Here is a 14953-nt window from a genome sequence, read left to right on the forward strand (position 1 = left end):
CAATGCAGGGGACTCGGGTTCGATCCCTGGTCAGGGAACTAGGATCCCACATGCCGCGGGGCAACGAGGCCTGCACCCCACAGCTACTGAGCTCGCACGCCTCAACTAGAGCCCACGCGCACTGGAACCCGTGCGCCACAACTACAAAGCCCATGCGCCCTGGAGCCTGCACCCCACAGCTGCTGAGCTCGCGCGCCTCAACTAGAGCCCACGCGCTCTGGAACCCGTGTGCCACAACTACAAAGCCCATGCGCCCTGGAGCCTGCACGCCACAACTAGAGAAGAGAGAACCCGCACGCCACAACTAGAGAGAAGCCCACACGCCGCAACGAAAGATCCCGTGTGCCTCAACGAAGATCCCGCGTGCCCCAACTAAGACCCAACGCAGCCAAAAAAAAAAAAAAGTAGATTTCTTTAACTATCATTTTATGGTCAGATCTTGATATTAGAGCCCTGAATTCCAGCTGGCAACAAACAAGCTATTATTTTGCCAAAAGGTATAGGAGACTCTTTGTTAAAGTAAACAGCTGGTCTTCTACATGGTCAGAGCACTAAGCAGTGCTGGAGCCCAGCCCTGTGCAGCCTGGCTTTCGGGAAATTTCCTGGCAGCATCAAGAAACTTAGTGTACTCTTCCTTTTGCTTCTTTATGTAACAGTGTTGCTGTAGGGAGATGGATCACGCCTAACGATATGAAGAGCCCTGGGAGTAACTGGGGGTGGTTAAACAGACAGTCACCAGGGAGTGTGATTACAATAAATAAAGTTGGCAGTACAAACAATATTGTTTTAAACAATGATTTTTGAAAACTGCTTGCAGAGGTTCTGTAATATTTCTTTGTACAAGTGGTTGGGAATCCTGCAAGTTATTCAGAAGCATTTCCAATGAAATTGATCTCTTGCTATTTCAGCTGTGCTTTATCATCGTTGGGGACATCTAGACTTGGCCAAAAAACACTATGAGATCTCTCTGCGGCTTGACCCAATGGCATCAGGAACTAAGGAGAATTATGGTCTTCTAAGAAGAAAGCTGGAACAAATGCAAAAGAAAGATGTCTGAGCCTTTTTCCTTCATTTTTTGAGTTTGTGTGTGTGTGTGTGTGTGCATGAGGCAGATCACTAATATCATGTGCTTACGTTTAACCATTTAAAAGTCTTACATGTTGTTTATTTTATCATTTTTTTCTATGAAAACAAAGACATGCAAAAAGATTACAGCACCAGCAATATACTCTTGAATGCTTGATGTGGTTTTTGCATTGAAATTGTATTTTTTCAGACAACTCAAACATAAATTCCAAAATTCCAAGGATGAAGTCTTTTTTAATTAAAAAGAAAAAAAGAAAAAAATTATCTTGAGCGACTTACAGCAGAATTAAACCTGCATTTGGGATGTGAGTCATGTTGTTGTAAAGACTCATATTATTAAACATGGATTGTGAACAAGAAATGACAAACTGACTCCTACAATTTATATAAATATCTAATGTGTCTGTATATTAGAATTTTTATTTAATGACAAGAAAAGTCAATTAAGATTTTTTTAATCTTTTTTTTCCCAAACAATGTGCTATGAACATCATTTGTAAGGAAATATTTATTTGTATTTTTTTTTTGAATGGGGCAAATAATTGAATGAAGAATGGAAATTTTAACACCTAGTGTATCCACACTTTTTCCGTAGGAAGAAATTCACTCCTGCAATGTTTTTTGGATTCTTTGACTTGTGCTGTTTCATAACATAGGAAATTATGTAGTATCCTACATAAACTGTCACTATTAATAGAAAATTAAAGCCATGCTTTAGGCAAAAGCAAGCAGCCTGATGTCTTTATTTTTGTTACATCCAGTATTAAGAGGGCTACACACCTCTATGTAAGTTGTTTTTTTTTGTTTTTTGACTGGAAAGCAGTTTTTCATTTAGTTTCATGGAACCATCGTCATTACTATATCCAAAAAATGCAAGAGGTAAATTTTCTCCCAAAAGGAACCACATCTGGGGAGTTTGTGATACTTTTAAGAATTGGACTATCCTGTTTTATTGGGTCAGAATAATCATGTTCGTTTTGTTTCATCCTCCTATATATGCTGTTGACCTAATGATTTATGCAATCTCTGTCATTTCTTATGCAGTAAAATTATTACAGAAACCGGTATACAAGTGTCATGGTGCCTCCTATTAATCATCTATTAAGATGATTTTCAAGTTATTTGACTCTCCTCTTTCCATTAAAATGAAATCAAAGTGACTGATTCATCCTTTCTAGAATGTGGCTTCTATTTGGTTTTAGGGATCATTTAATAGAATCGCACTGTGGAGTCCTCCAGGTTCTAAAATATGGGCTGAGTAGATCCCACATGGAGATGAATTTGATTCTCTACACTCACTTTGTGGGGGGCTGGGGGCAGACCTGCGTAGAGTTGTAAATCAGTAATTGCAACCTACAGTGGTTGAGATACTTCAGAAAAGAAAGTGCTGTGTTTCAAACATTTCAGAAATGGTCCCCAAACCACAGTAACAATTTATAGAGCTCTTAGGGGCAGGAGCTGCCTTGTTCTTTTTTTTTTTTTTTTTTTCTTTTTTGCGATACGCGGGCCTCTCACTGTTGTGGCCTCTCCTGTTGCGGAGCACAGGCTCCGGATGCGCAGGCTCAGCGGCCATGGCTCACGGGCCCAGCCGCTCCGCGGCATGTGGGATCTTCCCAGACCGGGGCACGAACCCGTGTCCCCTGCATCGGCAGGCGGACTCTCAACCACTGCGCCACCAGGGAAGCCCTGCCTTGTTCTTATTTACGTCCCTATAGCACTTAGCTTGGCAGATAATAGAGGTACTATATGCTTGTTGACTTTTTTATTTAAGCAAATTTCTCTCTTTAAAACAGTGCTTATCTTTTGAGAATGAAGAAAAAAATATTTCTGGTAAAAGCCCCTTCAGGATTTTTTTTTTTCTTTTTGTACTGATACTAAAACTTGAGTGTCAAATCAAGACATGCAAATCTGGGACCCCTGCCTACAGAACGAATCCCCTTAGCTTTCACTGCTCCATCTCAGGATTTCCATCACAGCTGCCTTCCGTCCAGAGAAAACAGTCATTCATTTGGCTGATATTTCAGGGAGTCTTTTATCTCGGCCGATTTTGGAAGTATGCCGCGCTGTTCCTCTTTTCTTCCTTCTTTTTTCCATCTTAAGGCAGCCACCCTGTAATTTATTTCTTGGGTTTCCTTTCTAACAAGACTGAAGTGGAAATCTGTCTCCCAGTTCCCCTCTTATTTGGTATTTTTTTCTAAACTTTGTTTTTGTTGCTAATCACAGTAGGGGATTGGGTTTGGGGTGGGGTGTCAGAACAAACATAGGGATTGTTGCCCTTTTGGGAAATCTGAGAGGCAGGATCATCCTCCTTCCCCTCCCCGATAGCGAACGTCCTGAAACCCTGGAATGTGGTCTGGGGTTATTTTTTGTTTGTTTATCTGCTACATTTCTTCCCTGTTTAGATGCCCTCTTACATTTCTTAAAAATTCCACCCTATAGATGTAGCCTACTGTGCCTTCACAGAGCTCTTTGGGGTTCTGATTCTATCACATTTCTTAAGCATGGTCTTTACATTTTATTTCAAATTACTGAGTTTAAATATCATACAGAATAGAAGACCAAGCCCCACAGCAGAGCACTGGACATCTGGGTTGACATTCACACCTGTCAGCTTGGACTTTGGGGTGAGAAAACATAGGTTTGGGTCTTGGCTCTAGTGTTTTGATGTCATTGGCAGGTCATTTAGTATTGCGTAAGTTCCAGTTTCCCATCTGTAAAATGGACATGATAAGACATAAGACCGCCCTCTCAGTAATGAGGTACTTGGCTCAGTACTTGCCTCAGTAAACGATAGACTAGACTTCTGGAGTAAGGTGTAGATTTTGCAGCAGACAGGTGTGACCTTAAATGCATTCATTCCCTCATTCAACAAATACGAAGTGGCAGATACTCTCCCAGGCACTGGGAATACAGTGATGAGGGAAGTGGACATGGCCCCTGGTCCTCGTGCAGCAGACAGTGCAGTGAGAAACAGTAGTTGTCAGTCATATAATTAATAACTGAAGCGGGAGACTGGGTCTAGCCTGAAGTGTCAGGAAAGGGTTCCCTGAGAAGGTGACTTCTGAACTGAGATTTGATAACAGACAGGAAGATCACTCCAGGCCAGTGGTTCTCAACAGGGGAGATTTTGACCCCCAGGGGACAGTTGGCAATGCCTGGAGATGTTTTTGGCTGTCACAACTGATGGGGGTGGGAAGATGCTACTGTACACCTTACAAAGCACAGGACAAACCCCTACCAAAAAGAATGATCTGGCCCCAAATGCCAGTAGTGCTGTTGTTGAGAAAACCTGGACTGCACACAAAGAAGAAACAGCATATGCAAAGGGCCTGTGGTGAGAAAGCTAAAGTACTTGGTGAACAAAGTCCAAGGGAGAGGGGCAGGGGTGCTTGATGGAGTTGGTAAAGGTGACGAGGTCCAGGCTATGCCAGGGTTTGCAGACCACACGGTCTTTATCTTAAGCCATGGGAGGATTCAAAACGAAGGAAATTATCAGATCTATGTTTTGAAAAGATCACTTTGGCTGTTGGTAGGGAAGGAATTGGAGGGAGGCAAAGAAGGCGTGAGCAGATCAGTAAACAGACCATTGCACGTATCCAGGGTAGAGATGAAGGTGGCTTGGTGTAGACAGGCCGTCAAGTTGATGAAATGTGGACTGACCTGAGAAATACATAGGAATCAATTGGTGCTGGATAGGAGGTGGATTGGTAAGGGGATGAGACCCATCGTTTCATCATCCAGATAGATCAGTGCCATTGAGAGGGAGAGGCTGGCTATAAACTAGAGAGGGAATAAGGTCCTTGAGAAGAAAGGAAGGGATGGGACCCAAAATCAAGTGGAATTTGACCCTAGCAAAGAGAAAATAAAGCCCCTGTATGTTACGAGGTCTAGATGGGGACAGATGTGGACATATTGGTCTTTACTTCTCATCTTTGTCCCTTAGGCTTTCCTAAGTGGACTAGTCAGATGCGCTTCTGAAGACTGGATACAGTATGCCTATCACAATTACATGGTTACCAAATAGCCATAGCTGATGAGGGAAAATAGTCTTCTCTATAGACTAATGAAAGCCAATAAATGTTGAAAGAATGGCAATTAGAAAATCATCCTTTTTTTTTCTCCAATGAATTAATTGATTCAGGCAAAGATCAGCAGTGAATAAAATTATTAGATGAAAGATCAGTGAAGAGCGTTTTAGTGGAAGGGATGGAATCTGTGCGATTTTGTCACATGTAGATTTGTGAGGTTACCACAGTCAAGATAAAGAGCAGTCCCATCCCAAGGATCCCTTGTACTACTTTTATGCTATTACCTTTTTCAAAATATCTCGAGGGGCACAGACTGTGCAATGGCAGTGTGCTAGCTGCTGGGGATATGATGAAAAATGAGAACAGATGATTCCTGCCCCATGGAGCTTGCCATCCATGTTATCTCACTCTTGTTGTGTGCCCTGGTTGGGCATGCTGGTGTTGACTCGGGGACTGAGCACTGTTACCAGCCCCCATTTCCAGGGGACTCCTGGGGAGTCAGCAGGCCCCTCGTGACTCATTCACATCTTTATATTTGCAGCTGTTCCAGGGTCACAGGTTGTCAGGACATTTCTTTCCTTCTCCTGTGTTCAAAGTTCTCCATTAGTTGGTGAATCTCTTTTCTCCTGGAGGCAGTGAAACATCAAATCAAGTTGACTTTTCTATTTCATACGAACAGATATTGGTTCAATTGCCTCTACCTTCTCCTTTGGGCCTCATATTTATGGTAACAACTTTACCAGGTATCCTGGGGAAATAAGTTATATTGAGACATAAACTCCATTGAAGAGTCAGCTGTATTGAATAAAGACAAGGGGACTCTGGGATGTTCTTGCCATGTTGACCCGAATAGAAGGATCCTAAGTGTTGAGTAACCCTGATTTTCAGTGAAGTGAGACATTTCATGTTACTTGAAATATTCATTAATAAATACCAAATATAATTATAGAGTACTACAGCCTCATTTTAAAATCACACAGAGTCTTGTCTTAATCTCTCGTGCCTTTAAAATTCTACCAAGAAGATATTAATTTGGCTATGGCCTCTTTTCAGATAATGTTCCTCACAAAATGAAAATCAGAAGCTGGTTTCTAGTTCAAAGGAAGAGAAACAAAGGCCCCGTGTGGGACAGCTTGGTTGGGATGAAGGAGACAAGAAAATACAATGGAGGAGACAGGAGCCAAGAGAACGCTGTCAAATATTAAGGTTTTTCCCTTGTTCTCTCATATTCCAATCTCTTTTCTTTAAATGTACAGGAATTACAGCTTATATTGATATTCACATGAGCTGTTTCTGAGCAAGAAGGAGTAAGGAGGAGAGAGACTCTTCACCTACTTTGTAAATCGCTGCATTATTTGAAGTAATTTTTTTTTCTAAAGCAAGGAACATGTGTGACATCACAGAGAAATCTTTCTTCAAGAGAGCCATGGATGGGTTCGTAATAAAGCTGTGATAAGGCACATTGGTGGAAAGGAGACACCACGTGGGAAACTCAGGTAACCAAATGTAGTCACTAAATGGCTTTGCCCAGCAGGTGTGAGAGGCGCTGGGGAGCCTGTGTCTCCAGAGTCACGCTGAGTGAACAGAACTCGGGAGGCGTCATTGCTCAGATTGTTGGCTGAACTATGAGTGTGCAAGGCAGACTCCTTCCTGAAGCATGCCTTTCACTTCTCACGAAACTCTGTAGGCTGGGTGACTCTCTTGGTGGTCGTCTGGAAATAACTGGCATTGGGGGCATAAAGCTTGAATGTGAAAGGAAAATCTGCGTTACACCCAGGTTGGCACCGCATTCTTCCTCCATTTACCAGACCTTAGGCAAGTGTAGTGGTTGGATAGTGTCCCCCCCAAAATTCGTGTCCACCCAGAACTTCAGAATGTGACTGTATTTGGAAATCAGGTCTTACAGATCTAATTAGTTAAGGATCTTGAGAGGAAACCATCCTGGATTTAGGGTGGGCCCGGAACCAATGACTGGTGTTTTCTAAAAAGAGGAGAGGCTACACAGAGGCACACAGAGAAAAGAAGGCCATGAGGAGGTGGAGACAGAGATTGGAGTGATGCTGCCACAAGCCAAGGAACGCCAGGAGCCACCAGAAGCTGGAGGAGGCAAGGAAGGATCCTCCCCTAGAGCCTTTGAAGGAGTGTGGCCCTGCCAACACCCTGACTTCAGACCCCTGGCCTCCAGAACATTTCTGTTATTAAAGCCACCCAGTTTGTGGCCATGCCTGGCCCCCCTAGGAATCCAGTAGAGCAAGTAACTTAGTCTTTTAGCAGCTCAGAACCTCATCTGTAAAATGGGGGATAATACTACCTTTTTCACAGACTTATTGGAAAGTTTAAATGAGAAAAGGTAAGTAAAGCCCTAGACCCATGCTTGGCACATAATACTATTCAATAAATAATTGAAGGAGGAATAACCCTCACTTTTCTTGAGGTTTTTAATCCTCTAATTAAATGACCCAGAAACAGTCTCAGGTTTGTATTTTTATCACTTGTGTTCTAAGTCTGATTAGTTCTATCAATACAAGTACTTTAAATCTGTTACACTGTTTATCAAAACTGCCTTGAGTGTCCTGCATTTCTAATCATTTTGCTTTTAAATATGTGGTATTTTTCCAGGGCCAATAAAGCTTTCTGCTTCCTACTTGTGTTTGAGAAAACGTTTTCCCTGTAGATTTAAATTGAAGTTTTATCCATCATTTAGAAACAGTTCTGTTTCAGCAGTTACGTTTCAATAGCATTCATTTTGCTGAATAAACTTGAGATGTGTCAAAACTGCTCATTTCTAGAACTTTCTGATAATGTATATGGATGACAGCTTTTACAGTACTTGGTCTAGGAATCTGCAGACATCAGCAAGCAAGGTGATAAGGTGGAAAGAACAGAGACCAGGAGTGTGAGATCTACCCTAGGGCCAGCTTCACTACCGTAGGTCATTTTTTTAAGCTTCGACAATTCAATTAGATACAAACACTTCCAATCCTGTCATTAGTTACCAGGACCCTGGAATGAGTCACCTAATTACTGCATGCCTCAGTTGCTTCTAATGAAAATAATGGTGGTGGTGGTTGCTTTTGCTGTTAATTTCTCCTCCATGAAATGAGAGGGTTGGACAAAACCAGTGCTCTTCAAATAGCCTTAGATGCTTAACCTTTTAAAAAACAAAACACAAAAACCAAAAAAAACTAAATCTTGTACAGAAGTCCACTATAAAAATTTGCGAAGTGACCTTCTTTGGGTGCTTATGTAAACCCTCATTAAAAAAATCTGTTGTGTAATGTAAGAATGTTTGAAATTCCAGCGCTCTGTGGAAATAAAATATTGTGAAGCTTTCTAGTCCTGATACATTCGGGTAAGGTAAAAAGTCCCTCAGACTGACAAAAGTCCAATTCTGCTCTGCCATTCATCAGGCTGACATAGCACAGATTAAGGCAGCTGGGAAGTGAACAGGAAACCACATTTCTCCCATAGCCACAATGAAGTTGTAATGTGTCAAGGAACCCACTTCTAAGGGTGACTGCTGCTTTATTACTCTTGGAGAAACCTTCTGGAAGAGCACTATCAGAAATGTTGCTGTTTGAAATCATCAGGAAGAATGAAACATCCTGCTCCACCTGGAGGGTCCAAGGCACTTTGACATGACAAGCAGCCTCAGTTTCCAACCCACGTGCAGAACTTCATTTAAAGCATTTCTGGATACACCCGTTCACGTCTATCCAAACTTTTAGTCTCTAAGTACATAAGCCCCTGGGTCTGTTCTCCTGTCCACACCTGATACTGACCATTGGCACGCATCCCTCTTTTGCCTTCAGCCTGTAAAAACACTATTACCTTTAAGTTCCTCCCCCAGCCCAAACCGCCTAACTACATCTTTGTTTGGTGAGGCATCTCAGAGCTCCATGGGTGTGTGGTCTCCCCCATGGCAACGAGCCAATAAGTCCAATGATGGTTTTGTACTGGAGATATTTGATTGGGCTAAGACAGGGCACAGTTAATCGTATGACCCTGGTCAGGCCATCCAACCTCTTTACCTCATCTGTAAAGTGGAGGAAATTCTCTACCTGGCCTTTATTGTGCAATGCAGGGGTATGGATCAGATGGGATCATGTATGTGAAAGCTCTTCATGGGTAGAACCATATGTACAGCATTATCCATTGGAACTAGCACTTTGAACAGAGAGGTTCCAAAATAGAATTATTAGTGCAGATGACACACATTTCAGCACGTATGACCCAGCTACCTTGTTTTCGCCTTTATGTTACAGAGCATGAGTGTCAGGTTCAGCTGGATTGGACACTCTTATTTCCTGGCAGCATGTCTTTGAGGGGGTTATTGAACCTTCTGGAGCCAGTTCATATGTAGACCAGGAATGGTAATATCTGCTTCATACTATGGTTCAAAGGGTAATGTGAGGAAAGCGTCATACTGCACCAGGCACATAGAAGCACTCAATATGTGTTCATTTCCTGCATCGACGGCTCAAGGGAGTCAAGCCACATTTCCCCTTGTAATGTCCACACTGCCGGGCACCAGACAACCATTATTTCCTTTAAAAAGTTGCTGTTTGGAGAACAGGACCAAATAACTTGATTCTGGCTTTAAGCAGGACAATGGCAGCAATGTTACAGGGTTAGAGATTGGTCTGTGGCCTCTTTGCAATGTAATTAGCTTCCTCCATGGTGGATGGCGTATCTGGTTGGTCAGATTACTTCCTTCTGGGAGTTCTTTCAGTTATCCTCCTATTTGTGATAAGGGATTTATTCACCAAAACAATCTCATATAGTGCTTTACTCTGGTCTTTGCTTGTTATTCCAAAGATTACAGAAGGTAGGCAAGAAGAGCATAAACCATCTGAACCGCAATTGCTTGGAAAATTCCATCGCCTGTTTAGACAAGATATTGCCTATCTTTTGTGGAGAAAAGGTCAATGCCTTATTTTTAAATATCTGACAGCAGCGCACATCATCTTTAAAACAATAATTCCAGAAATACCAGGATTGCATTTAACGTGAAGGAACTCAGCTTCATGAGGTTGGTTTTCTCCTCTCATTAATTTCTTTGCCGTGGAAATTGTTTAGCAATGAGACCTGTTGAGTAAAATAACTCAACAGAATGACAAGGAAAAAACAACTCTGCCACTTTGAAATTTAACAACAAATTTTTAGAACCTGGTTTAGAAAATGGAAGCAAGGAATCCCATTATTTTCAGAATTTTTTTATTCTATTTTGTTACATACAAATTTTCTAAATTATCCTGATGAATGGATCCTATGTTGATTTTTTTGTCAAGTTCATATTGATTTACATAGGGGAAATGATCAAAAAATAAAGTTCAATGAAATAAATATTACTGAATACCTACTCTGGGTACCATGGTGGGAAGTGCTGGAAACATCCAAAGGAGACAGGTCTGACCTCATGGAACTCAGTCCAGGAGGGAGGTAGTCGTAAATCAACTATCACAGAATGAAGAGGCAGGGATTATAATGGTGGCTGGAGCAAAAGACTATGGAGCAGTGTAGACAAACTTTTTCTGTAAAAGGACAGAGAGAAAATACTGTAGGCTTTGCAGGCCACCTTGTCTCAGTGGTGGCTACTCAGCTCTGCTGCTATCACAAAAAAGCAGCCATAGAGGGACTTCCCTGGTGGCGCAGTGGTTAAGAATCTGCCTGCCAACACAGGGGACACGGGTTCGGGCCCTGGTCCTGGAAGATCCCACATGCCGCGGAGCAACTAAGCCCGTGCGCCACAACTACTGAGCCTGCGCTCTAGAGCCTGCGAGCCACAACTACTGAAACCCGCGTGCCACAACTACTGAGCCTGCACTCTAGAGCCCGCGAGCCACAACTGCTGAGCCCGCGTGCCTAGAGCCTGTGCCTCGCAACAAGAGAATCCACCGCAGTGAGAAGCCCACACACCACGACGACGAGTAGCCCCCGCTCACTGCAACTCGAGAGAGCCTGCGTGCAGCAACGAAGACCCAACACAACCAAAACTAAGTAAATAAATAAATAATTTTTTTAAAAAAGAAAAGTTTGTCATTTATTTAAAAAAAAAGCCATAGACAACCCATAAATGAGTCAGCATGACTGTATTTTCAGTAAAACTCTATAGACACTGAAATTTGAATCTCATAATTTTCATGTGTCATGAAGTTTTATTTCTTCTTTGGATTTTTTTCAAGCACTTAAAAATGTAAAACTCATCCTTAGCTTACAGAAACAAGTGGTGGGCTGGATTTAGTCTGCAGGTTATTTAGGGCCAAAGATGATTATTTGTAATAATTTACTAGAATAATTTGATAATATTTCAGTAGATTTTATAGTGTTATCCAGTTAGACTTGAAGCTCTGTATATAGCACGCTGGTTCTGTTGCTTATTTCACATTATAAGCATCTTTTCAAGAGATGCAGAAGACATTTTCCCATCTATTGTGTGGTCCTTGCAATTCTGGAGACATGTGGGAGGGGTAACAAGGAGATGAGGTTGACTTCTTTTGCATAATACCAAGTAGCAGTGCATTCAGTCAAATGTAAATTAGGCATCTAACACCAAAGTCTAGAAAACAGAGCTTGGCAATTACCTGCTGGTATTTAGAAAACAAAAATGGCCAAACTGGATAATTCCACTGAAAGACAATTTGTTAGTCTAAATCCTTTGAGTTGATAAAGGAAATGTTTGTGCCCGAGCTTTGAACCCGGGCATAGCATTTTGCCAGCTGCTTGACCTTGAGCCTGGAGGGTATAGGAGATTGTGGACCGCAGAGCAACAGACCAGAAAAACAGCTGATGGTGGGCTGAAAACTTTTCGGTGAGGGACTCACCTATACCATTTGCATGCAACTGACAGCCTCCATGAGTCAACTCAGTTCCTAAAACCCACCAGAGTAGTTGGCTTGCTAAGGGCTCCTGTGTAACCCACCAAACCTAAACTGAAGCCAGACTTGTCTACGCTGAACAATCAGTTTCCTTGAGAAACTGTGACTTTTTTTCTAACACAGTGTTGTATGTCAATTACACTTCAAAAACAAACAAAAGAACATACAAACAGTGAAATATGGATCAGATTTGTAGTTAACCGGGGGTGGAAGGTGGGGTGATTGGATGAAAGCAGTTAAAAGGTACTGCAAACTTCAGGTTGTAAGATAAGTACTAGGGATGTAATGGACAACATGATAAATATAATTAGCTGTATGCTGTATGTATATAGCATAAAACTGCTGTATGCTATATATGAAAGTTGTTAAGAAAGTAAATCCTAAGAGTTATCATCACACAAAAAATTTTTTTCTATTTAATTGTATCTATATAAGATGATGGATGTTCACTAACCTTATTGTGATAATCATTTCATAATATATATGTCAAATCATTATGCTGTACACCTTAAACTTATACAGCGCTCTAAGTCCATTATATCAGTAAAACTGGGAAAAAATAAATTACCATTATAAAAAAAAAAAAAGTACTTGTTAAAGTGTATTTCTTTCACTGGGCCCACCCCCAGAGTTGCTTATTCAGAAGGTCTGGGGTGTGGCCTGTGAGTTCACATTTCTAAATTTCCAGGTGCTGCTAATGCAGCCCATCTGGGACCACATTTTGAAAATTACCACTCTATTTGCCTATGGGTTATTTTTTGACAGTTAAACTGAAGATCTCATCCCACAGAGCCTAATCTATGTTGGATCAGATTCTCCCAGCCTTATCTGGCACTAAATGCATTTTAACACTCACCTTGTTACCATCTTTAATTTCCCTTTATTGGAAGAATTATTTATTCATGTATTTTCCTCACACTTTCTTTGCTGACATAATCTTCCTCCCTCAAAGAAAAAGAATAAATAAATAAAATGGAACCATTCTGCCTTTTGAAAAAAAATTACGATGCTACTGCTACTCTTTAAAAATAGTATGTTAAAAATATACACCAGACAAGATTTTTAATAAATTTAAATTTAATCATGAGCTTCCCCAAACAAGAAAGAACTCTGTGAAAATTATACCTTATGAATCTGATCTTTTAGATTTCTTTAGGAAAATCTGTTCAAAACACAACCACAGGGCTTCCCTGGTGGCGCAGTGGTTGAGAGTCTGCCTGCCGATGCAGGGGACGCGGGTTCGTGCCCCGGTCCGGGAAGATCCCACATGCCGTGGAGCGGCTGGGCCCGTGAGCCATGGCCGCTGAGCCTGCGCGTCCGGAGCCTGTGCTCCGCAACGGGAGAGGCCACAACAGTGAGAGGCCCGCGTACCGCAAAAAAAAAAAAAAAAAAAAAAAAACCACAACCACATCAGCATTACTGGAAATGTTTGAATAGAAACCAGATTGTAAAAACCACGTGGATCCAGCCCACATACATGAGAAAGTGGAAAGGCAGACAGTGAGTTAGGGGGATTATTGCTCCTCCAACGACTAGTACTTGGGAGGGGTGGAGCAGAGGGGGCCCCTTCTCTCTCGCTGCGCCATTCTTGTCATCTGGGTCCCCAGAGTAGCATTGCTTAAGCCCAGAATGAACACAGTCTCTAGAAAAAATTCTCCTTCAGCCTTTGGTCTTCACTCCTCTAATTTCTGGGGCTCAAATTCAGTCCTAGGATCCAGGAACAGACGGTAAGTCATTACTTCCATTGTCCCCTACAACCACAGTTTTAACTGAAAATGGAGAATTGGTAAATAAGTGGCAGTATCAAGACTATATGATTATCTGTATCCAGTATGGTATCAGAGCTGAGAGTGGATGCCGGAGTGTGAGGCCTTGGTCATCACCTTGTGCATCTGCCCTACAGGATGCATCCCCAGATGTTGGCTCATTTCTAAGCGTGTGAGTGTGTGTGTGTATATCTGACGCGGTGTGTCCCCAGGTGTATCGGGGTCCAACATGGACTCAGAAGGCTGACCCTGGACGCCCCGGTGGGACGCGTTAGAGCGCGTGCCCAGGTGTGCGCGCGGCCCGCGCAGGCAGGTACACCGTCCCTCCTCCAGGGGGCGCCGCCGGGGGCGGCCTCCCGGGGCGGCCGCGCCAGCCTCGGCCAGGATTTCCGCTCCGCCTCCCGGGACCGCTCTCCCCGACGGCGCCGCGCTCCGAGGCAGGTGAGGCGCTGGGCTCGGGCCGAGCCGGGGTCCCTGTCCCCGTCCCCGCCGCGAGGGTGCCCTAGAGCCCCCGGGGACTCGGGATGTCGCTGCCGGCGCGTCGCGCCAGGGCGGAGTCCGGGGGCCGCGTGAGTCGGGGAGGGAGGGTGGGGGATGGAGCGGGGAGGGACGGCGTGGGGGGGGCCGAGGGGCGGGGGCAGAGCCTGGGCCGTGAAGGGACGCGGCCGCCTGCGGGACCCGCTGGAAAGTAGGGGACACGGGGCCTCTATGCGCGTCCACACGTTGCTCCGCGCAGCGCGAGGCGGACGCCACCGCCAGAACGACGGGGGCAGGAAGAGTTGGGAATTGCCGGCAGGTGTGCACGCTGCCCCTTCCCAGTAAGGAAGAAGCGATGACCATTTTAGGAGGTAGTTTTAAAAGAATCTCGGAGTATAATGAGGCCGACGCTTTCGAGAAATTGTTTTTAACTGGAGATTCTTGTTTGCGAGGAGACCAGAAGCTGCAAAAGAAAAAAAACGAAACTTCTGGCGTTTGTCAGTTTCTGAGCTCAGGTTTCTTTGGAGCCGTTAGTGACACAGCTGAGTTTTTGGAGAATTTCTCTTACTGCCTTGATTACGAAATATGGTTACTGAGCTTTCACTCTGTTGGCCAAAGAGAGCACTGCAGCTGCCCTGGAAACCCTAAATAGGTGTAAGGTTATTTGAACACACCTTTCTGACGCCAGGCTGACTGTTAATATTGAACTGATAAGAAA

The 14953-nt window shown here is 43.3% G+C and overlaps 1 protein-coding gene across 3 annotated transcripts in view; it reads left to right on the forward strand.

Moving 5' to 3' along the window:
- Positions 1-2145, forward strand: part of TMTC4 (transmembrane O-mannosyltransferase targeting cadherins 4) — a gene marked incomplete at its 5' end in the record, with an annotated part of 56941 nt that extends 54796 nt beyond the window's left edge. For all 3 annotated transcript variants that reach the window (XM_079721792.1, XM_079721791.1, XM_079721790.1), the window contains one exon: positions 909-2145. In XM_079721792.1, the coding sequence (XP_079577918.1) occupies positions 909-1057 (149 nt within the window). In that variant the 3' untranslated portion in view covers positions 1058-2145. The remainder of the gene's footprint in view (positions 1-908) is intronic.
- Between the last annotated feature and the right edge of the window lie 12808 nt (positions 2146-14953).

The sequence above is a fragment of the Hyperoodon ampullatus genome (assembly GCF_949752795.1).
Source record: "Hyperoodon ampullatus genome assembly, chromosome: 16".
NCBI lineage: Eukaryota > Metazoa > Chordata > Mammalia > Artiodactyla > Ziphiidae > Hyperoodon > Hyperoodon ampullatus.